At 38.5% G+C, this 25466-nt stretch overlaps 2 protein-coding genes across 5 annotated transcripts in view; both read right to left on the minus strand.

The window, feature by feature from the left end:
* map2k5 (mitogen-activated protein kinase kinase 5) overlaps positions 1 to 10370 on the minus strand; it is a 154082-nt gene extending 143712 nt beyond the window's left edge. Inside the window, exons 1-3 of one of the 2 annotated variants that reach the window (XM_062963086.1) lie at positions 10014 to 10370; positions 3442 to 3490; positions 1711 to 1778 (exon numbers count right to left, since the gene is read on the minus strand). In XM_062963086.1, the coding sequence (XP_062819156.1) occupies positions 1711 to 1778; positions 3442 to 3490; positions 10014 to 10181 (285 nt within the window). In that variant the 5' untranslated portion in view covers positions 10182 to 10370. The remainder of the gene's footprint in view (positions 1 to 1710; positions 1779 to 3441; positions 3491 to 10013) is intronic. The other variant, XM_062963085.1, reaches the window with a different exon arrangement.
* cunh15orf61 (chromosome unknown C15orf61 homolog) lies at positions 1711 to 24784 on the minus strand. 3 transcript variants are annotated; one of them, XR_010000886.1, is made up of 5 exons: positions 24655 to 24784; positions 22315 to 22798; positions 20662 to 20859; positions 3442 to 3490; positions 1711 to 1778 (listed from the first exon to the last, which is right to left on the minus strand). XR_010000886.1 is itself a non-coding variant. In XM_008120429.3 (3 exons), the coding sequence occupies exons 2-3, from the start codon at positions 22676 to 22678 to the stop codon at positions 20732 to 20734; spliced, it is 492 nt and encodes a 163-aa protein (XP_008118636.2). In that variant the 5' UTR covers positions 22679 to 22798; positions 24655 to 24784; the 3' UTR covers positions 20479 to 20731. The 3 variants fall into 3 exon arrangements, 2 of the variants coding, with proteins under 2 accessions (XP_008118636.2, XP_008118635.2); XM_008120429.3 differs by lacking the exons at positions 1711 to 1778; positions 3442 to 3490 and having other exon boundaries at positions 20479 to 20859; XM_008120428.3 differs by lacking the exons at positions 1711 to 1778; positions 3442 to 3490; positions 24655 to 24784 and adding an exon at positions 24506 to 24648 and having other exon boundaries at positions 20479 to 20859.
* Positions 24785 to 25466: the final 682 nt, after the last annotated feature.

A 25466-nucleotide genomic window follows, 5' to 3' on the forward strand; every position in this document is an offset into this window, starting at 1 on the left:
AAACAACAAATAAAATAAACACACAGTACAATACAAAATAAAACCACTAGTATATAAAACAACAATTTGAACTCAGAACAGCGTCAACAAACTAAAGTGTCATCTGATTGTATGATAGTACCACAAATTGTTGAAAATGCCCCACCAAATTCTGAAAACTGTATTTCCGTCTTTCCAAGGAGTGTATCTGCAGGTTCAAGTTGTCTGTCAACTTACGGCAATTCCATGAGTTTTTCCTGGCCAAGGAATACCCAGAGCTGATTTTGCCAAGTCTGTGCATTAGAATCTGAACAGAGGTTAATTTTTGGCTCTGCCAGTTCAATACAAGAAAGGCCACAGAAGCTGTTGCTATTTGTTAACCATTAGAAACACGAAACTCCTGCAGCCCACTGACGTGCCCTTATTAACTCTTAACACAAAATTCCACCAACCTGCATCCAAAAAACTACTTCCGGCAAGCTCAAAAGTCTGCAAGGCATTTTATGCCTTTTGTCTTCTATGTCGTTTATCCAAAACTGCTCTGGAAACCCTCCTTTGGGTGCATCTACACTGCAGAATTAATCCAGTTGCACACCACATTAACTGACATCGCCGAATGCTATGGCATCAGAGGGGTTGTAGTTTTACATGAGTTTTGCAGATGCCTCACCAAACTGCAAATCCCATGATCCCATAGCACTGAGCCATGGCAGTTCAAGTGGGCTCAAACTGCATTACTTCTGCAATGTAGATGCACCTTTATTTTCAGGAACCATTTTCAGGTGTTGGAGAAAAACAAGCTTTTGCATGCATTGTTGCTCCCATTTGCTTCACCTCTGGGAGTTTGGTAGGTGAAAGTCCCCTGCATTCAATGATACTCCAGGTATGTCTTGGGAACTCTTTGTGTGTGAAAGGAATTTCTGAACTGATAACGCACAATGAAAAACTCAATCCCGTTTAAAAGGAGAACTGCCATTCATCTGCTCTCTTCAAAGGAAAAGATGCAGAAGACAACCAAATAACACCATCACTCTATTTTAATTGAAAATCTATGTTAATGTCTAAATGCACCCTCATTTATAAAATACAAACGACAAGTCATTTATAAAGATATACACCAGTCATTGCAATGCAATAAGTAACTTGTTTTCATATTTTCACAGTTATTAAAAGACAATGCATCTTTAAAATCTCGTCTGCCTGCTGAGCCTGCAGCGAAAATATAACTCTTCCGAGAGAAAGGGTGAAAAAGTCTCCAGATGAAAGCAGATTTTGTTTTTAAAAAACCATTTTTGAGAGCCGAGGGGTTCGTTTTTAATGAGCCGTTACTTTAAGTACTGAATAAAAAAATTCAAGAAATTGATAGTCCATTTAGCGTGCACTATATCTAATGCAAAAGTCATTAGGGCGCATTACTCTTAATGCTCATGATATGATCAGTAAGTGTATTCACTTTTTCTCTAAAAGAAAAGGGGGGAAGGAGAGCACTTCAAACTTTCATGCAAGATCATGGCATTGTACCAAAACAACAAGACTAGTTCTGATGCTTGAGAAAAAGAAAGGAGGCGGAAGGCTTAAGAGTTGATCGGAAGTTACCAGAAAGTCCTGCAAGTGTCACATTGAATTTGTCACATGTTTTGTAAATGTCTCCAATTTGATTCAAAATCTCTTATGCAGGATAAATGTGAGCCTTTATGCCAGACATTTCACTCACTGTGTTAGAATACCTACATAGGAGAGCATCGCTTTCATTTCTTCATCACTTCGAACCGTGATCCGATCGCCGTCCTCATCTTCATCTGCAAGAAGAAAAAGACGGACCTGAAGTTGAGAGTTATCCTCAAAACATATCCTAAACAGAACTGGAAGGAATTTAAAGCATGGACAGAATAAGACAGAGGGATAAGAATGCAGCTCTTGCCAATCAAGGTTAACGTCAATGTTGTTTGTTACAGTTACAGAACAGCATTCAGCCCTGGCAGTCAAAACGGTGCTAAACTGCATTCATTCTACAGTGTCGATGCACCTTCAGGTTTAAATTCTTCCTTTTTCTTACAGTATAAAACACTTCTGCACAAGGCAGACGGTGGATGGGTATTAAAAGAAGCTTGTCTAAAACAAATGAGCATAATTTGTTCTTTAGTTTTGCAGGCAAGCCTCTGCCAGGTACTGTATTTCTCAGATTAAGTAAGAAGGTTCTTTCCACTCCACTTGAGAAATAAGCGTGCACGCGCACACAACCTCCATCCCCAATTCAACACAGCACAGAGGTTCAGAAGGTCTAAAGCACAGGCCTCAGGATATTCCCACCCATTAAAGAACCAAACGTAGAATTAAAACAGAGCCTGGGATTTTACTGATGCTACAAGACACGAAAGAGAGCGCAGCAGATGGCTGCCAAAAATATTACAGAGCAATCTCTGCAAAAGGCGCAGTGTGTCACGCGCACGCAAAGCGGTTTGGGATAAAAGGACCATAACAAGCCATATGTTGTGAGCCGTTTTATTTGCAGCAACATGGCGTGCAATGGCGGAAGACCCATCAAGGTCCAAAGGCAAGGAGAACACGGCCCCAGGTACAGGCAGCCGCACAAGATCCACCGGAGGAAACAATAACGGAGCAAACAGGAGCCGGAACTGCTGCGGAGGGCCATTATCTGCCCCCAAGAAGGCCATCAAGCAGCTGAGAATACGTTGAAACAAGCCGATTTTTGGAGAACATAACCCAGAAACCAAGCAGCATCAATGTATATTAGCATGTCTTTGGTGCCACTTAAATGGCAGGGGAAACTGTTGTCACGCTGGTGGGAAAAATGACATACTAAAGGCAAGAGCACACCGGCGGATGTAAAAAAGCAGCACGGAAATCTATATTTTCCAGGCAGGACACCACTTGAATTGTCATGGCTCAATGCTATGCAATTATGGAAGTTGTAGTTTGGTGAGGCACCAGAATTCTTTGGAAGAGAAGGCTAAAAAGCCTTGCCAAATTACAACTCCCAGGATTCCATAGCCTTGAGCCGTGGCAGTTCAAGGAGAGTCAAACTGCATTCATTTGTCATGTAGATGCACCCCCAGATCCTCTTCGAAGAGCTAGCCACTGATTTCTGTTCTTAATAACGCAGGGGGGGGGGGGGGGAGTCTGAAAATTAAAATCTCAGCCTGCAAAGCCTCCAGGTACTTTATACTTTTCATTTAATTTGAGCAATATAATTGCAATGTGTACGAAGACCACGGTAAGGTCATGCTGGTAATTAAAGCTATATTGTAGAAATATGCGCTTTCAAGATGTGATTAAATAATAAAATATTACTTAGCTTGGGATCGTCATTAAACTTGCATCCACGTATAAATATTTAACTGTAACATTTCTGAACATACACAGTATGTAGCTGTCACTTTTTAAAAAAATAAATAATGCAAGTACAGACCACCAACCCAGTTCCAGGCAAGCCATACTCACATTCAAACGCTGTAGTCGTTGCATCGGGGAGAACTTGACTGATCACGTCCTATTAAAAAAAAGGGAAATTAGTTATCCAACTCTTATTTTGCACAGAATTATTCATATTCAGCTTCTAGTGGGATATGGACTACCGTAATTCTTCTCTCATGCCTGGAAGAGAAGATGGTGAAGGGTAAACTGAGACCACTCCATCTTTGCTCATGGCCTTCTCCCACTGAAAAGAGCCAAGATTATGGAGAAGAGGGACTTAAAATCACTACTCTCAAAATCCTAGCTAGATATTCTACTGAACTACTTGCTGCAGCTGAAAACCTGATACATTTCCCTTCTACTACAGGCTGAAACATTTCACCATGGAAGGTCTTCATACCTCAATATTATCGATTACAGTGGATTGAAGCAACTTAGATGCTGTGGCGTCTTCAGCCCGTACATGAACTCTCTTCACCATCCACTTCTTGCATATGATGAAGTGAATTACAGTACAATTCCCATATCTGCTGGGGATACACTCTTGAACCTGCAAAACTACGGATAATATCAAAACCTGGCCCATGGATACCATAGAGTCCCACTCTGGTGTCCTTGGGATAGCCCAAGAAAATGGACACTGTATATTATTTGAGAACACAGAAATGCTGGACCACTTCAACAACTAACATGTCAGACTACACAGAGAAGCCACTGAAATCCACAAGCATGTGGACAACTTCAACAGAAAGGAGGAAACCATGAAAATGAACAAAATCTGGCTACCAGTATTAAAAAACTCTAAAATCAAAACAGTAGATGGGAACCAACACTCTGCAGGCAGAGCTCCAAGGACGGCTAATGACTGAACAAAGGATGCCCCCCAGGCAAGAGACAAAACCTTTCCAATGCTAATTAGGGTGATTAACTGAAACATTAATGCTGGCTTCCCAGTGACAAAGGACTCTTGCCACAGCCTGGACTCTCCACAGATATATATATCTTTTCCTTTCCTTGCCTAGTTTATCCATGCCTCACAGCCTCTGAAGATGCCTGCCATAGATGTGGGCAAAACGTCAGGAGAGAATACTTCTGGAACATGGCCACACAGCCCAAAAGACATACAACAACCCAGCCCAAGAAAATGCCTACAGAACAACACTACAAATCCCATATTCATGGGTTATAATATATGGACCTGAACTTTGTGTAGATACATGAAACTACAAACTCTAATGAAACAAAGGAACCAAAAAACCACAGAGTTAGGTCGAAGGATCTAGAAGATCATTCAGATTGCATGCTTTGGGGAGTGTGCATTGTTTTTGTTTGTTTTACTGCAAAGTAACATGTATATTTGAAACCATGGATACCAATCCCGTGGATATTAGGGTTGTACTGTCTTGTCCAGACTTCAGATCTTTAAGGAGGAACATGCTACTTCCATATTTTAGATGCCACAGATCAAGGCTGCCAGAAATTGCTAGAAAATAATCTGGGGCAACAGACGTGCTGTTGTTTTGCAAACGACAGCAACAAATACTTCCTCTTCCCAACACATTTGCCTCATCTGCAGGACCCTGTGAACCAGGATCTTAACACACTGACCCCGAAGTCCCTCTTGGGGAAGCAGGCCTTGTGTACAAATCATTAAGGGTTAATTAAAGCATGTGAACAGCCTAGTCCCGCACGTATCTACTTAGAAGGAAGCCTCACTGAACGGAACAGAAGTTGCCTCCACGTAAGTCCTATGGTTTTATGTCCTAACAACACAAACTCCTAAATATACAATGAAATTGCAAGAAGTCAACTCCTGACCAGCCTTCTTGAAGCACAAACAGAGAAGCACAGTTACTAATCCAAATGACACCATTTGTAGTATAATACTGTAGAATCACAGCCAAAGTTGCACCCATGGCCTCGTCCAACACCATGGTTCTATGATCTTCAGCCTTCAAATCATATGCAGAATAAATCTACACAACAATAATAAAAGGGTGATATTGATGAAAAAAATCACACAAATATTACTACAAGCTGAACATTAGGAATTCTGAAATTTGGAGCATTCCACATTCCAAAATTGCTATTACACTCAGGCTAGGTGTGTAAGGTGCGTATGAAGTATAAATGAATGTCATGTTTAGACTTGGGTCCCATCTCAAAGATATCTAGACAACATTACAAGGGATTCCAAAAGCTGGTCCCAATATTTTTTCGGACAAGAGAGACTCACCATGTTATAACATTGACAGAATAATTTAAATAAAAATAATAACAACAATACAATAATGATAATTATAATAATGATGATGAAATAATCTCACACAAATCATGATTCTACTGATATGAATAATAACAACAATATGAAAATGATGAAATAATTCCACACAAATCGAACTGATACTACTAATAATAACAAGATAATGATGAAATAATTCCACACAAATCATAATACTGATACTACTACCACTAATAATAATAAAATAATGATAAAATAATTCCACACAAATCATACTACTACTACTACTACTACTACTAATAACAACAACAATAGTATCAAGATGATGATAATGGTGAAATAATTCCACACAAATCACTAATCACTAATAACAATAATAATATAATGATGAAATAATTCCACACAAATCACGATACTACTGATACTACAACTACTAAAAATAATAAGATAATGATGTAATAATTCCACAAAAATCATATTACTGACATCACTACTACTACTACTACTACTACTACTACTACTAATAATAATAATAATAATAATAATATGATATAGCGAATAATAGCACAGGTCAAGACTTCGTTACCCAAAATGAAGGCCAGAAGTGTTTGGGACTTTTTAGGGTTTTTTGAGTACTTATATCTACATTATGAGGTATCTTGGAGCTGAGACCCAAGTCATGGATGTTCCATGCGCACCTCACACATATCACCCGGAGGTCATTTTATACACAATATGGAAACTAATTTTGTGTAGGAAACCAAGGTTGCGTCCACTGGGCCCAAAGACAGCAAAGGTGTCACTCTCGCAGTCACCTCAATGGGCTATTTTGGATTCCTGGAAAAAAGGAGGCCAAGGCTGTGCTAACCATAACAATAATCCCAATACAATGTTGCTACTATTTGGTAAGGGGTAAACAAGGAAGAGCATCTTCCTTGTGGGCTTCTCACTCAGATGCAATATAATTAATATAACTAATATAATATTAATATAATTAACATAGTATTAATATTATAATTAATATTATTAATGTAATAATATTAATTATATATTATATATTACATGTAATATTATTAATAATATATATATATATATATATATATATATATATATATATATATATATATATATATAAACAATATGGTAATTTATTGCCAGTATCATTTATTTATTTATTTGCTACATTTATATGCCGCCCTTCTCACCCCCAAGGGGACTCAGAGCGGCTTACAAATTAAATTTACATACAATATTATATTATTACCATAGTGCAATACTGGTAATAAATTACTATATTGTACTGTATCAATATATTGTAATATTATTAATAATATTACATGTAAAATATAATATATAATTAATATTATTATATTGTATTATTAGTATTATATCGTATTACAATATACAGTAGAATCTGTACTGCATTGAAAACATTGGCTACAAAAATGGCTTGGATAATCCAGAGGCTTGGATAAGCGAGGCTTGGATAAGTGAGAGACTACTGTACAATATAATATTATGAAGTATTGTGCTATGCTTATAATATAATATTGTATGTAAATTTAATATGTAGGCCGCTCTAAGTCCCCTTCGGGGTGAGAAGGGCGGGATATAAATGTAGCAAATAAATAAATAAATAAACAAATAATACTGGCAATAAATTACCATATTGTACTATATCTATATATTGTAATATTATTAATAATATTACATGTAATATATAATATATAAATAATATAAATGTAGTAAATAAATAATAATAATAGAGTCTCACTTATCCATGTTCTGGATCATCCAATGCATTTTTGCAGTCAATGTTTTCAATATATCGTGATATTTTGGTGCTAAATTCGTAAACACAATAATTACTACATAACATTACTGTGTATTGAACTACTTTTTCTGTCATATTTGTTGTATAACATGATGTTTTGGTGCTTAATTTGTAAAATCATAACCACAGCCCGGGCTGTGGCACAAGCCAGCTGCAGCCAGCTGAGACCAATCACTCTGATCAAGAGGTCATGAGTTTGAGGCCAGCTTGGAGCCTGCGTTTGTTTTCTGTCTTTGTTCTATGTCAAGGCTTTGAATGTTTGCCTTATATGTGTGATGTGATCCGCCCTGAGTCCCCTTCAGAGTGATAAGGGCGGAATATAAATACTGTAAATAAATAATAAATAATAATTTGATGTTTAATAGGCTTTTCCTTAATGCCTCATTATCCAACATATTCGCTTATCCAACGTTCTGCTGGCACGTTTATGTTGTTATTAATATAATAATAATAATAATAATAATAATAATAAATTTATTCTTATATCCCGCCCCATCTTCTCCGAGGGGACTTGGGGCGGCTCACAACAATAATAAAAACAGTGACAAATTACACATTTTACACATTGTACAATCAAACATGAAAAGCAGTCATACAATCAATACATACATCACATGTTAAAAACAAGGAGATAAAACAGTTATATTTTATATATTACATGTAATATTATTAATAATATTATAATATATAGATATAGTACAATATGGTAATTTATTGCCAATATTGTACTATGCTAATAATATAATATTGTATGTAAATTTAATTTGTAAGCCGCTCTGAGTCCCCTTTGGGGTGAGAAGGGCGGGATATAAATGTATTAAATAAATAATAATAATAAATGCACACAAGACAATGAGGTTGGGGGGCTGCCAAAGGGACCCCAAAAGGCACAGGCTCCAGGCCCCCAAAGGCTCCAAAACAATACATAATTTACAATAATATATATTATTATTATATATTGTATATGCACATAACATTAATAATATTATTTTGTAATACAATATAATACTAATTATACAATATAATAATATTAATTATAAATTATATATTCCATGTAATATTATTAATAATATTACAATATATAGATATAGTACAATATGGTAATTTATTACCAGTATTGTGCTATGCTAATGATATAATATTGTATGTAAATTTAATTTGTAAGCCGCTGAGTTCCCTTCGGGGTGAGAAGGGCGGGATATAAATGTAGTAAATAAATAATAATAATAATAATAATTGCACACAAGACAATGAGGTTGGGGGGCTGCCAGAGGGACCCCAAAAGGCAGAGGCTCCAGGCCCCCAAAGGCTCCAAAACAATATATAATTTACAATAATATATATTATTATAATATATTGTATCTGCACATAATATTAATAATATTATTTTGTAATACAATATAATACTAATAATACAATACAGTAGAGTCTCACTAATCCAAGCTAAACGAGCCAGAAGAAGCTTGGATAAGCGAATATGTTGGATAATAAGGAGGGATTAAGGAAAAGCCTATTAAACATCAAATTAGGTTATGATTTTACAAATTAAGAACCAAAACATCATGTTATACAACAAATTTGACAGAAAAAGTAGTTCAATGTGCAGTAATGCTATGTTGTAATTACCGTATTTACGAATTCAGCACCAAAATATCACGATGTATTGAAAACATTGACTGCAAAAATGGCTTGGATTATCCAGAAGCTTGGATAAGCAAGGCTTGGATAAGTGAGACTCTACTGTATAATAATATTAATTATAAATTATATATTCCATGCAATATTATTAATAATATTACAATACATAGATAGAGTACAATATGGTAATTTATTGCCTGTATTGTGCTATGCTAATAATATAATATTGTATGTAAATTTAATTTGTAAGCCGCTCTGAGTCCCCTTCGGGGTGAGAAGGGCGAGATATAAATGTAGTAAATAAATCTATATATATAAAAGAGTGATGGCATCACGGCGTCCCACAAAACAACAAAACTACAGGCCCCCCAACCTCGAAATTTGACAACACAACCCATCATCCACGCCTCTAGGTTGATACAACAAAAAGAAAAGAAAAATAAAGTCCTAATTAGAGAGAGAGGAATAATTGCTTTTATCCAATTGCTGCCAGTTAGAAGGCTAAGCTCCTCCAACTTGGTCTCCTAGCAACCCAATAAAAAATAATAAAAAACACTAAAAAATTAATACAATAAAATACTATAATAACAGAAAATAACTAAAAATAATACAAGAAAATAATAAAATATAATAAATAAAAAAATACTTACAATAAAATTAATTTAAAAAAATACAAATAACGTCTAACAAAAATTACACAACAATTTTTAACCAATACCACCACCACTTTGCCACAGCAACGCGTGGCCGGGCACAGCTAGTAAATAATAAATGAATAAACTTCACCCAAACCTCTCCCCAAATTCCTCTCAGTCTTTGCCCCACAACCAGGCCCCGACCCTTCCCCACATTTCTTCCCCGCCAAGGCCGGCCTGCCTCCCTCACCAGGACGTCCCTGAAGAGAAGCTGCGGGGCGGGCTGGACGCTCCAGTCCACGGCGCCGCCGCCCTCGTCTGGGATCCGGATGCGGATGACAAGCGAGGCCGGGGATGTGGAGGCCGCGGAGGAGGAGGAGGAGGAGGAAGGGGGCTCCATGGCCGGCAGGAGGAGCATCCCCGGCCCGGGAAGCAGGAGAGGAAGGAGGCAGCCTTTTCCCCGTCCTCCTCCTCCTCACATGGCGGCCTCGGAGCAGGAAGGAAGGAAGGAAGGAGGCCGGCCTTCTTCGCCTTCCCTCACAAAAGGCCTTCGTGGCCTTGCAAAGCCTGCCCCAAGCTGAGGCCCTCCAGAGGCTTCGGACTACAACTCCCAGAAGCCCCAGCCAGCGTTTACGCTGGCTGGGGCTTCTGGGAGTTGTAGTCCGAAGCCTCTGGAGGGCCTCCGCTTGTTCCTATCCTAAAAACAGTGGGCGTGAGTCACGCAGGACCGTGCTTTTGACTTTTTGAGTATTAAGCAAAAAAGTGAGTGCTAGAAATAACATTATTTTTTAAAATATTAAAAATAATTTAGCCGGGAATTTTTTTAAAAATACTGTTTACATTTAATCCTGTTTTGATTTTCAAATATTTGTATTATTTATTTTATTTATTTCCGATATTTCTACCCCGCCCTTCTCCCCGTTTACATTTAATCCTGTTTTGATTTTCAAATATTTGTATTATTTATTTTATTTATTTCCGATATTTCTACCCCGCCCTTCTCCCCGTTTACATTTAATCCTGTTTTGATTTTCAAATATTTGTATTATTTGTTTTATTTATTTCCGATATTTCTACCCCGCCCTTCTCCCCGTTTACATTTAATCCTGTTTTGATTTTCAAATATTTGTATTATTTATTTTATTTATTTCCGATATTTCTACCCCGCCCTTCAATATTTATTGAAAACATTGACTACAAAAATGCGTTGGATAATCCAGAACATTGGATATGCGAATGTTGGATAAGTGAGACTCTACTATACATGTAATAATACCACTAATATTAGAGAAAAATAATAAATATACCATATATTCTCGAGTATAAGCTGACCCAAATATAAGCCAACCAGGACCCTCACCCAAGTATAAGCCGAGGGGGCCTTTTTCAGTTCTAAAAAGGTTAATATAAATATAAATATAAAATAAATAACTAAAAATAGTAATAATAAGTTGATTCAACTCGAAGGCAATGAAGTAGAAGCAATGAGAAGCTGCTCCTTTGGGGTCTGGTCTCAAATGCAAGATGAAATTGGCCTGATAGTGACAGAGCCCACCATCCTTTTGCCTTAAAACATACAAGTGACATGTTTGAAAGGGCAAATGGGTGTTTCATGGGAGAAATGCATGCATCTCATCTGTTTAACCTTTATGGGGTGTCCCAGCTCCTCTGATACCAGGCTTTGAATAAATTAATCAATACAAGTCTTAAGGGGAAACACTCTGACATTAAGTGATCTTGAGCATGCAATCGAACTCAGTGTCAGAGCCATTGTTTTAAGGTTTTTAAGGGTTTCTTTATTATTATTATTTTTGGCAAAGCTTTGCTCTTTTTCCCCACGTTCTAAGGAACGAAGACTCTCCTAAAACATATTAAAAGGTAGAAGTTTGATTACTGCTGTCTCCGCAAAAAGTGGGATAAGGCTCTGCAGCAAAGAATAGCCAGCTAGAAGGGGAAAAAAGCTTTTGTTAATATTTATGCAAATTTGGCAAGTTGAATTGGTTTTCCCTATAGGGAAAAAAACCAATATGGTGGAAAAGGGGGGTGGGTGGGACGGAAACGGTGCGGCCATAGGAATGCAATGATTTGATCGCCTATTCTTTACAACTTAATAGAAAATGAATCTTCATTGAGAGGCGTTTGGGGACTTGGCGCGAGCGGTTCGTTTCAATGGAACGGAGGTCCGTGCGGACAGCCGCTATTCCTGGAATATTCACGAGATGAGACTATTAAGGTTTCCTTCTGTATCCATTTAAATTATAAAGTTATTGAACAGGAAGATAATTTATCTCCACTAATGGCCATTCAAAGATTAATTTGGGGAGGGGGTGACACACACCCTAAACTAGCTCGAATTTTAATGAGGGGAGTTAAAAGACTTCCATGAATTAGATCAAATCCAGCTGGCAGATCTCTTCTTGTGGAATGAAGTTGAATACAAGGGTTGAATGAAAAGTAATGCCTCCACCTTCAGTACTTGGGTTTGGATGGGAATATTTTAATAAATCAAACGCAGAAATAATCCTTAGAATGTGCTCTTTAACCACCACTATTCACTTTCCACATAATCATCAGACAATTGGATACATTTCTGCCAACGATGAACAAGTTTTCTGAAGCTGTCACGGAAGAAGTCAACACTCTGTTTCCGCAACTGGCGTCTCACAGGACCCATCGTGCACAGATCTTCCGAGAGCCAAGCAAAGCAATAATGTGACCCACATTTTCTTGTGAAATGCCAATTATACTTGACATTTCTCTCTGAGTGATACAACGATCATCCTGAATCAATCTGTCAACCTTTTGTGAAACTCGGTGGTTGCTGTCACAGGACGTCCAACTCTTTGTTTGTCACGCAAGTCAGATGTTCCCACCTCAACATTTTTAAACTCACTCGTCCAATGACGCACAGGACTCACATCAACACAATCACCACAAACAGCTTGCGTTCTCTGATGAATCTCCTTTGGGGTGACACCTTCTGCTGTCAATAATTCAATGACTGCACATTGCTTAAGTCACATTGACCGACCGTCTGCGCAGGGTTCCATTCTTCCCACTTTAGCAATACAACCGTTCAATGCTAAGGCTTCCTGCCAAATGGAACTAACTGTAGAGGAGAGTCTACTGAACAAGCCAGGACCTGCCGCAGACCAGGACTGCCATCTGTTGAGGAGTTACGAAGGTAGAGGCATTACTTTTCATTCAACCCTCGTACAATTATGAGGTTTGTCCTTCACCTTGTCTATTGCGGCCTGGTCTATGGGCACACATAGTCTACACTGCCATATAATCCAGCCCAAACCAGATAATCTGGTTGTTATGTGGATGTGTAGAAGGGGCCTCATTTGGTAAAAGGGCAAAGAAACCTATATGGCCCCATCTACACTGCCATTATAATGCAGATTGAACTGCATTATATAGTCAGTGTTGACCAGTGGTTCCTAACCTGTGTTCCATGGACCACAAGTGGTCCCCATGAACTAAATATGGTTTTCTTTGGGTGAGCAGATGGTAACTACTAGATGGTATATGTTCTGTATCAGAAACTAGAGCTGATGTGGTCTATCCAATGCAATTTTCTAAATCAGCACCCCAAATAAATCTAACAAATCTAAAGCTGGAGATACAGTCATTAATTAATCAGCCCCAGAGGGTTTTTAATAATCTATCCTGTATTTATTACGATTTTACCATTTATGTGTTTCAAATGCAATTTTTTATCCTGTATTTTTGTTTTAATTGATACATTGTATTACTGTTTTATCTTTTTATAGTGTGATTTGTATTATGTTGCCTATATTTTGTCCTATGTTGTTTGGGCCTCTGCCATATGTAAGCCGCTCCGAGTCCCCGTGGGGAAATGATGGCGGGGTATAAATAAAGTTTTATTATTTTTATTATCATTAAAATGGATTCCTAACCCTTTTGGTACTAATGTTGGAGAGTGGTCCCTGGTCGAAGTGGTCCCTGGTCAAAAAAAGGTTGGGAACCACTGGTGTAGACTCATTTCATGCAGTTTAACTGCATTGAACTGGATTATATGAGGCCCCATCTACACTGCCAAATAAAATCCAGATTATAATTATTATTATTATTATTATTATTTACAGCATTTATATTCCGCGCTTCTCACCCTGAAGGCAATCATTCAATGCCTTTTAACATAGAACAAAGACAAGACTAACATGGCTCTGAGCGGGTCTCAAACTCATGACCTCCTGGTCAGAGTGATTCATTGCAGTAATTCATTGCAGCTGCTCTCCAGCCTGCGCCACAGCCCGAGCTGTGGCGCAGGCTGGATTATCAAAGATTATCTGCTTTGAACAGGATTATATCGCAGTGTAGTCATATAATCCAATTCAGAGCAGATTATGTGGATTATATGGCAGTGTGGATCCAGCCTGAGTCTACACTGAGCATATAATGCGGTTCAATCGGCATTATAATTGCAGTGTAGCTGGGGCCTGAAACAATGAGCATGGTATTGGATGCACATTGGAGCTAGAAAAACCCACTATGACCTCTATGACTGTCTGAGCAGAACTTTGATTGTTCCTCTTAAAAGAGAACAGCTTAAATCTTCTCCTTTCTTTTAAAATACAAAGGTACGAATGGGGGCAACACTGCTCTCGTTCCTCAGCCGCCCTCCGCTGGCTTTGGGGGGGGGGGGGGGCTCTGTAATTGTTTTCGCCAGCCTATAAATTTTTGAGTAACAACAAAATTATTGTGATTTTTCTTACTAAATTATTCATACATTACAAAGCATGTATGTAACAAGACCCATGAATCACGAGGCACATAATGACCATATCTTAATGTCATTTCTTCAAAGACGAACTCAAATAGATTTATGTATTTGAGTTAACTAAGACCCGTTGATTTTTATAGTGTTCATAATTTTTACCTTTTGCCCGGCAAGAAAGCAACAGTTAACAAGAGCTTTATATCACGTCTTGCAGTTGGGTTCAGTTATTATTAGTAGTATTAGTTCTACGGAAAGAAGACTTTTGTAATGAACTTGCCCAGAGCTTCATAAACTGTGGTTAAAAGGATGCAAACAATTAAGTCATGTAATAATGGAAAAAGGCAAACTTTTGTGATGATGTTCCTTACCAGGCTTATTCCATATATTTATCAATTCCCCCATTTTTATTACAACCACAAGTACTTTTCAGGCGGCTCCACAGTGCAAGTAAGTAAAGTTGAAATGAAAATTGTTAGTTGTTTGTAATACAAACAACATATAAGAACCAAAATGAAAGGGTTCCTGACCTGTTCAGATTTTTTCTAGAGGCAGATAATAAATGGCATAAAACTCTTAATGGCCTCATCCACACTGCCATATAAAATCCGGATTATCTGCTTTGAACTGGGGCCCCTTCCAGAAAACGGAATAAAATCCCACATTATCTACTTTGAACCGGAATATATGGCAGTGTGGACTCAGATAACCCAGTTCAAAGCAGATATTGTGGTATTTTTTGCCTTGATATTCTGGGTTATATGGCTGTGTGGAAGGGCCCTGGATTATATGGCATTGTAGACTCATATAATCCAGGTCAAAGCAGAATATCAAGGAAGATAACCCACAATACCTGCTTTGAACTGGGTTATCTGAGTCCACACTGCACTCACTCCAAGTGGCCAGCTTCAGGTCAAAGGAAATTTAACGTAATGCCAAGTTTTTAACTTTGTGTTTTTTAAAATACTGTATATACTCAAGTATAAGCCTAGTTTTTCAGCCCTTTTTTAGGACTGAAAAAGCCCCTCTCGGTTTATACTCGAGTGAGAGTCCTGGCTGGCTTATACTCGAGTATATATGATAGATTTATAATTTTTCTCCATTTTTATTGTTATTATTACTTTTATTATTTTACTCTATTACTATTGTTAATATTACATTTATTTTACTCTATTTTTATTATTAATAATACATTTATTATTTCACTCTGATATTGTTATCGTTAGTATTACATTTATTATTTTACTCTATTATTACTAAAAGGATACATAAGGGCATTTACATTGAAGAAAATGAGAATAATGATTTAATCAGAGTTGGACAGTCTTATCTTAGAGTTTTATGTAAATATTCAAAAATATTTAACCTACCGATGCCTCGATTAATGTAATTTTATTGGTTTCTATTTTTATTTCTGAAATTTACCGCTCTCGGCTTATACTTGAGTCAATTTTTCCCAGTTTTCTCGTGATAAAATTAGGTGCCTCGGCTTATATTCGGGTCGGCTTATACTCAAATATAGATGGTACATTATAGCCACATTCTCAATTTGCTTCTGACATAATGTCTTTATCATCTAGTTATATAAATCAATTTTTTTAATATTCAGCTGTAAGCCTGCCTCTACATGTTCTTTCTCGACTTCCTTTGTAGTGGAATCATAAACCTGGATTATGGTTATATTATGGTTATAGTCTTTCCAGAGATCTTGGTATTAGATTTTGCATTATATCCCTTGACAGTTTTTGCTACATCTCGTCTCACTATTTTTAGAAGTTTGAACGATCCTTGTAGTATTGAATGAACAGTTATGTTAGCTGCATTTTAACTTTATTTCATTTTTTATTTTGAAAAACTTGTTAATATGATCCTGTTTGCAGCTCATTAGTCCTTGTGCATTTCCAAATACCGAAATGGAACAACAGCCTAATATATGCAGTACATGTTTTGCTCTTTTTAAAAAAAAAAAATAAGTTAGTTCTGGAATTAAAAGGCATCCCCATGCGATGGCAGGACTCAATCTTCATGCAAGCATTGATGCTTAAGATCAGTACATACTGTCATTAATAGGCATTAATGCATGCAAGGCATTGCCGTTAAAACAAATACACAAACATTTAACAAATTGCTGCCGTTTGGATTAACAAACAATACTCCGCGGAACAAGGCTTCCATTAATAATGTTTCTTCTTGTTGGGAAATCTCAAGTGGGCCAACTTTGTCAAGCCACAAAAGGTCTAAAAGCAAAGTATCGTAATGAAGACTTTCTTTATTGATTGGGCCGCGTGAGTAATTTTTCATTAGTCGCCTAAGATTTTAATTCATAAAAGTAGTTAAAGATCCTGCCTTGGCACTCGCCATTAGCATGTAATTGAACTAGTAAAAAGGATCAGTTTAACCTATGTTGATTACCACCTTGTCTTTGAAAGGCAATTAAGGACCTCAATCATTGCAACAAGATTTGATTGTGTGGCCTTTATTGGACATTGATCTTTCAGCAAAGCGCAGTTACATTTTCCATTAATTTACAGTAACACAGTTTAACTCTGATACTTTAGACTATTGACCTGGGTAAGGTGTCAGGCTAAGTACTTGCTTGGGTTAAGATGCTCCCACTCGTCATTACTGTTTAAAAGGGTTGCCGGGGAAAAGGAGGCGGATAGAGGCCCATCCACTGAGCCCAGACTAAGGTTTCACTTACCGGCATTTGTTTCCTCGTGCTTAACAACAGCGTCCCCAGCCTTGAGAATGTCAGGCCCCTCGTCCCTTCCTTTGAGCTTCGTCCTTGTATCGGGTGGAAGAGATCTTAAAGGAAACCTACAAGGCCACTCGTATTGGGTTTCGGAGGAGAACGGAGCAGCCGATCACGTTTCTTAAAAGTTTAAGGGTCATTGTGTATTCTGGTCATCCCTTGCATGCAACACAAAAGTTAATTTCAGAGACGCATATACGAGGGTTGAATGAAAAGTAATGCCTCCACCTTCGTAAGGCCTCAACAGATGGCAGTCCTGGACTGCCGCAGGTCCTGGCCTGTAGATCACAAGTAATAAATAATAATAATAATAAAATAAAACTTTATTTATACCCCACCACCATCTCCCCGTGGGGACTCGGGGCGGCTTACATGGAGCAGAGGCCCAAACAACACAGAACAAAACAAAACAAAGTAGAATCTTGCTCAGCGGTAAAATATTTTACAACCACCAGGTAAAAAGAAGTAACTGTTTTGAATTAATCATAGCTGACCCATGTTACTAAGAGCGATGGATATAGTCTTTCCATTTACCCATGGCCACATCCTCTACCAGATCCTTCCAGGAGTCCTGAAAATGCCGCCCCAAAAACACAATTGTGAGGGTGAAGTATGTGAATCTATGGTGGTACTTTTAAGGGGTATAAAATTTAGGGCCGGAATGATCTAAAGCAGTGGTTCTCAATCTTCCTAATGCCGCAATCCCTTAATATGAGTTCCTCATGTTGTGGTGACCCCCAACCATAAAATTATTTTTGTTGCTACTTCACAATTGTCATTTTGCACCTGTTATGAATTGTAATGTAAATATTTGATATGCAGGATGAAGACTGGTGGGGTTGGGGGGGGGTTGATTTTGTCATTTGGAAGTTGTAGTTTCTGGGATTTATAGTTCACCTACAATCAAAGAACATTATGAGCTCCTCCAATGATGGAACTGAACCAAACTTGACACACAGAACTCCCATGACCAATAGAAAATACTGGAAGGGTTTGGTGGGCATTGGCCTTGAGTTTGGGAGTTGTAGTTCACCTACATCCAGAGAGCACTGTGGACTCAAGCAATGATGGATCTAGACAAAACTTGGCAGAAATACTCAGTATGCCCAAATGTGAACACAGGGGGAGTTTGGGGAAAATAGACCTTGGCATTTGGGAGCTGTAGTTGCTGGGATTTATAGTTCAAGGAGCCCTTTGAACCCCATCAACGATAAATTGGGCCAAACTTCCCACAGAGAAGTCCCATGACCAACAAAAAATACTGGTCTTTGGCGACCCCTCTGACACCTCTTCACGACCCCCCCCCCCCAGGGGTCCTGACCCCCATGTTGAGAAATGCTGATCTAAAGCCTATATTCAAGTAAATGCTAGGTCTCTGCAGAAGACATGGGCCAACCTTGACCTCCTCCAGGTGATTTGGCCCATGCCTTCTTTACAATATTTGTTTTCACTAGGTAAGGTAAAGGTTTTCCCCTGATGTTAAGTCCAGTCATGACCGACTCTGGGGGTTGGTGCTCATCTCCATTTCTAAGCCGAAGAGCCGGCGTTGTCCGTAGACACCTCCAAGGCCATGTGGCCACTGGCATGACTGCATGGAGCGCCGTTACCTTCCCGCCAGAGCGGTACCTATTGATCTACTCACATTTGCATGTTTTCGAACTGCTAGGTTGGCAGGAGCTGGGGCTAGCAGCAGGCGCTCATTCCGCTCCTGGGATTTGAACCTGGGACCTTTTGGTCTGCAAGTTCAGCAGCTCAGCGCTTTAACACACTGTGCCACCACCACAGTGTTTTCACTAACACACCCTTATTCTTCACAAAAATCAACATTATCTACACAGGGAGAACTTTGTGAATACTATTGCCTTCCCAGGAGATGAGATTATGAATTCCTCAAGGCTTTATTAGACTAGACTATGTCTCCAAACTCTCCCCAGCATTGGCTATGCTTCCTAGGGGATGCTGGGACTTGCCTTCCAACACAATTCCTGCCCCTGCAACAGGTCACAGACCGGCCTCAATGGGTCCCCAGCAAACGATATTATATCTGACCCCCGACCCCAGCTGTCTTGCAAGTTCATCTTCCAACACAATCAACCTGAGGAGTGCAAGAGGTCCATTGATTTTCATGTAATAAAAGAAAAATATTACATTTGCTTAATTGTTACACGGGTGAGAACACTGAGCAAGCAATCAGGTATCTGTTAATGCTCCAAGAAGCACTGCGTTGTGCGGATCGATAGAGCAGTTTGTCAAAGAGGTTCTCCAAGGAGGGTTGCCCATCACGGTATAGACAGGAGCCCTGCTGCCTCCACTTATCACAAAGCAGGTAAAGCAAAGTCAGCAGTCCCCATGATCAGAAATCAAATAATTTGCAGAGACCGGAGAAGCAATCCCAAGGAAAAACTGTATTTATAGTGTGGTAATTAAAAAACGTTTTATCAGCCCAGTGTTGAGGCCCAACAGCAGAGTATTGACAAAACCAGAAGCAACGAACGAGCAGTATTTGACTCTAAACTTATGGGCTGCACTTATTTAATTTTGCCTGCTGCTGGGGAAATCGGTTCCAGCCAATCTAGCAAAATGCTAATAGTCACTTTTATTATTAATGAAACTTAATGGAACACACCGTCTGCTCCACTGTCTAAACTATTTATTTAACTTGTGTTCAAAATATTCCTTAGCACCAAAGACACCAAGTTGCTTCTTTGTTTCCTTGATTACAGGTTTGTTTATGGCTGCTTTTAAACAAAGCCTGTATATTCTCTGGGTCCTGTATTGGAGACGTTCAACATTCAAAACAAATGCATTCTTAAAAGATACATTTACATACACTTTTGTCATAGCCCTGTTCTTTAAAAATGAATAAAAGTATTTATTTTCAGTGCAGCAAATGAGAAGAAAACATTTTGCCAAAATGTTAACTCACAGCAAACAAATGTATCCGTATTCTCTGAAACTCCGTTTATCATAACAGTAGCCTTAAAACAATCAAATGTATTTCAAACATTCAAATTCTATGAGAGAAATTAGCCAGCAATATCATGTGTGAGAACAAACTACACACATAATCAGTAGAGAAGAAGAAACATGCACTATATATATATTTTTCTTCTTCTCTACTGATTATGTGTAGTTTGTTCTCACACATGATATTGCTGGCTAATATATTGCTGGCTAATATATATATATATATTATATATATAAAAAAATAAAATCAGCTTTAAGAGCTAGAACAAATTTCTGGGGACCAGAATAGATTCAAGTGATGTCCCAGGTTGGGTCCTTTCTCCATTGTGCCTTCTATGTCTTTACCAGACCCAAAGAAAACCAAAATGCTACCCAAGGAAGAAGGGGGAAATGTTTTCCTAAGAGCAGATGGCAAACATCCATCCATCCCGATACCTGGACTTTGAAGTGGCAGAACCCAAGCTGTCATAAGCCACGGCAGTGTGATCTCGCTGCCTCTCTCTGTCTAGTACATGGCCCCTTCGTCTTCTTTATTGAGGAAGTAAATCGTGACCGGGCCATGCTGCGTGTGAACCGTCTCTGTGACTCTGGCAAGGAACCAGGAGCCAATTCCATACAACAAAGTTGGGATGCCTTTTGAAGAAGAGAAAAGAAGGAAATGACCAAAACAAATCAGAACCAAGCAAACCCCATTTGATTTAGCCCTGCACCGAGACCAGGCACGGGCAACCTTGGGCCCTCCAGGTGTTTTGGACTCCAACTCCCACAATTCCTAACAGCCCTTGTCTGGTATAGACTGATGTGGTCTATCCAATGCAATTTTCTGAATCAGCACCCCAAATACAGTAGAGTCTCACTTATCCAACATAAACGGGCTGGCAGAATGTTGGATAAGCGAATATGTTGGATAATAAGGAGGGATTAAGGAAAAGCCTATTAAACATCAAATTAGGTTATGATTTTACAAATTATGCACCAAAACATCATGTTTTACAACAAATTTGACAGAAAAAGTAGTTCAATACGCAGTAATGTTATGTTTTAATTACTGTATTTATGAATTTAGCACCAAAATATCACGATATATTGAAAACATTGACTACAAAAATGGCTTGGATAATCCAGAATGTTAGATAAGCAAGTGTTGGATAAGTGAGGCTCTACTGTATTCTTCCTTGAAGGTTTTTAAGCAAAGGTTGGATGGCCATCTCTCAGGAGTGCTTTAGTTGTGTATTCCTGTGTGTTTGAAGGGACAGCCTTTGCTACCTATGGAAGTGCCAATTCATACAGTATTTTATGCAGTATTTTAAGAGTGCATCTCACCATCGATTTATGTAGCATTTTAATGATTTATATAGTACAGTAGAGTCTCACTTATCCAAGCTAAACGGGCCGGCAGAAGCTTGGATAAGCGAATATCTTGGATAATGAGGAGGGATTAAGGAAACGCCTATTAAACATCAAATTAGGTTATGATTTTACATATTAAGCACCAAAACATCATGTTATACAACAAATTTGACAGAAAAAGTAGTTCAGTACGCAATAATGTTATGTTATAATTACTGCATTTACGAATTTAGCACCAAAATATCATGATATATTGAAAACATTGACTACAAAAATGGTTTGGATAATCCAGAGGCTTGGATAAGCTAGGCTTGGATAAGTGAGACTCTACTGTATCTATCTATTTGTGGGAATTGAAGTCCAAACACCTGGAGGGCTGAAGTTTGCCCATGCCTGATTGGCATGGTTTTGGATAAAAGTAAAACTGCTGACATGTTGTGGGTTGGTTGGTGTAAGTGTGTTGGTGTTGTTGTGTGTTGGTGTTGATCATTGACAGACGCTGGAGAGAGCGATCTGCGTTGGAGAACTTGCTGAGAGTAAGGGAAGGAGAGTGTGTGATTTTTGCGCAGAGCTGTTTATATTACATGCCACTGAACTGCAAGATAAAATCTTTCCTGATCTGAAATAAAAACTCTCCTGTATGCCTGTGTGTGCTGTTCCAGCCCACTTAAGAGACTTAAGAGCTTGCTTTCCTCGCTCACAGAAAGAGCGCAATAACCCCCCAAAGGCCCCGCTCACCCAGGTTGATCAACTTGAGGGCCGTGAAGAAGCGGTCCTGGGCGGCCAGGTCCTGCCGTGGGGCCCGGGAGCAGTGGTACTTGATGAAGGGGAAGCAGCCAGTGCGCAGGATGTGGTAGTTGGCGCCCTTCACCTCCCAGTTGAAGTGGGAGCGGCCAAACTGGTCATTGTGCACGGCACTGTACTTGACGCAAAAGGAGGTCCAGTGGGGCAAACCCCGCTGCAGCAGGTGGCGGGTCAGCACCTCCGAGGCCAGGGGCTTGGCCGGGCCCTTTGCGGGGTGCAGCAACACCAGCCGGAGGAGCCCTCCATGCGCCTTCTGCAAGGCCAGGGCCAGGCCGCCCACCTGACCTTGCCTTCCCATGCGCCTCTGCACCCGCGGGTCAGCACCCCTTCTCTTCTCTCCAGGAACCGGCTGGACAGACTACAGCAGAGTGTGCTTTGTCCCCTCCTCAACTATCTCTTCCTTCTCCAAGAGGTTTTCCTAATAATAATAATAATAAGCAGTAAACAACAAGGGTTTACTAATAATAATATTAAATAATAATAATATTAATATTATTAAAGGTTTTCCTAATAATAATAATAATAATAATAATAAACGGTAAACAACCCTAACAAGGAGCCCCAGTGGCAAAGTGAGTTAAAGCACTGAGCTGGAGACCGAAAGGTCTGATTAAAACCCTGTGAGCGGCATGAGCGCCCGCTGTTAGCCCCAGCTCCTGCCAACCTAGCAGTTCGAAAACATGCCAATGTGAGTAGATCAATAGGTACCGCTCCGGCGGGAAGGTAACAGCGCTCCATGCAGTCATGCCTATGGCCACATGACCTTGGAGGTGTCTAATACAACTCGTATTTATACAACATTTGTAACATTGTGAGCCGCCCCAAGTCCCCACAGGGAGATGGTGGAGGGGTATAAATAAAGTTTTATTATTATTATTATTATTCTCACTTATCAAACATTTGCTTATCCAACGTTCTGGATTATCCAACGCAGTCTGCCTTTTAGTAGTCAATGTTTTTGTAGTCAATGTTGTCAATATATTGTGATGTTTTGGTGCTTAATTCACAAATACAGTAATTACTACATAGCATTACTGCATATTGAACTATTTTTTCTGACAAATTTGTTGTATAACATGATGTTTTGGTGCTTAATTTGTAAATTCATAACCTAATTTGATGTTTAATAGGCTTTTCTTTAATCTCTCCTTATTATCCAAGATCAGGCCTGTAGCGAGGGGGCGGTTTTAGGGGTTCAACCCCCCCCCCCCCCGAAATTTTTCAGGTTATAAAAAAAAACTGGTTTACTCATGAATTTTAACTGGTTAACCAAATCCCCATGCTAAGTCTATGAGACGCAAAACATTAAGAGTCCTTCCAGGCACTATCTCAAGCAGATATTGACAAGTTTGTAGCGGGGAGAGGTGTGTGCTAGGGGTTCAACCCCCCCCCCCCCAAATTTTCAAAACCCCTCCCGAAATTTTTTTCTGGCTACGGCCCTGTTCAAGATATTCACTTATCCAAGCTTCTGCCAGCCCGTTTATGTTGGATAAGTGAGACTCTACTGTACTTTTTCTGTCAAATTTGTTGTATAACATGATGTTTTGGTGCTTAATTTGTAAAATCATAACCTAATTCGATGTTTAATTAGCTTTTTCTTAATCCCTCCTTATTATCCAAGATATTTGCTTATCCAAGCTTCTGCTGGCCTGTTTATGTTGGATAAGTGAGACTCTACTGTACTTTTTCTGCCAAATTTGTTGTATAACATGATGTTTTGGTGCTTAATTTGTAAAATCATAACCTAATTTGATGTTTAATAGACTTTTCCTTGATCCCTCATTATTTCAACATATTCGCTTATCCAACATTCTGCCGGCCCATTTATGTTGGATAAGTGAGACTCTACTGTATTTATATTACATGCAGTATTACTAATAATATTGTAATATAGTCGTATAATATAACATATTGTATGTATATATACTTGTAAACCGCCCAGAAGGGCGGGATATAAATGTCGCTAACAAATAAATAAATACTGATAAGGCTCCTTTCCCTGCCTTCAGGTGCCTTACATTTCTCTGAGAGGCTCTCCTAATAATAATAATAATAATAATAATAATAATAATAATAATAATAATAATAATAAACAATAAAAGCGACTTCTGAGAGACCGAATTACCTCCTTCCCTCAGAATACGACCTGGGAAGGCCCAAGGGATGAGGCCCTTTCAACCTTTCTTTGAGTTGCCTTTCCTTCCTCCTCAGAATAAGAATAATAAACAATAAACAACAACAACAACATTTGCAACTGCTTCCGAAGAGACTTACTGGCACATATCATCTCTATGTATTTACTGTGTCCAAACTTCCGCCCACTCTTCCTGCCTGCCTTCTGCGCCTGCGCGGGGCTGCCTCTGCGCCTGCGCAAGACTTTCCCGCCCTTGCCTCCGCCTCTTTCCCCCCCCCCCGCTCGCCGAAAGCGCATGCGTAGAAAAGGTCCTGCTTCCCTAATCATACCTATTCATTCGCTCATACATTCTTATGTTTATTTTTATAAATATATGCACACACACAGTTAGTAGGAACTTTCTCTCTCTCACACACACACACATATATATAGTTACACAATGATTTAACATATATATTTTCATATTTATATGGTTTATATTTTCATGTATATGTTGTATGGACTCAACATATGGGAGGCCTTTATCTATTATATAGATTCATATATATATATATATATATATGTATTAATATTGAGTCCCTTCGGGTGAGAAGGGTGGGATAGAAATGATGGAAATAAATTATATATATATATATACACAGATAGATATAGATTCATATAAACAGTATATATATATATATATATATATATATATATACACACACACAATACAGAGATTCATATACATTATATAGATTCATATATATACAATATATACAGATAGATATTGATTTATATATACAGTATATATATATATATACACAACACTAGATAGAGATTCATATACATTATATAGATTCATATATATACACTATAGACAGATATAGATTCATATATACAGTATATATACACAACACTATAGACAGATGATAGAGTTTCATATACATTATATAGATTCATATGTATACACTAT

Source organism: Anolis carolinensis, unplaced genomic scaffold (assembly GCF_035594765.1).
Source record: "Anolis carolinensis isolate JA03-04 unplaced genomic scaffold, rAnoCar3.1.pri scaffold_11, whole genome shotgun sequence".
Taxonomy (NCBI): domain Eukaryota; kingdom Metazoa; phylum Chordata; class Lepidosauria; order Squamata; family Dactyloidae; genus Anolis; species Anolis carolinensis.

Excerpts from the sequence above, each read along its gene's own strand:
- cunh15orf61 (XM_008120429.3), bottom strand. The coding sequence starts at position 22,678 with ATGGGAAGGCAAGGTCAGGTGGGCGGCCTGGCCCTGGCCTTGCAGAAG. Across the intron at positions 20,860-22,314 it reads CCTCAAGTTGATCAACCTGG|GCATCCCAACTTTGTTGTAT; the intron begins GTGAGCGGGGCC and ends CTTCTTCAAAAG.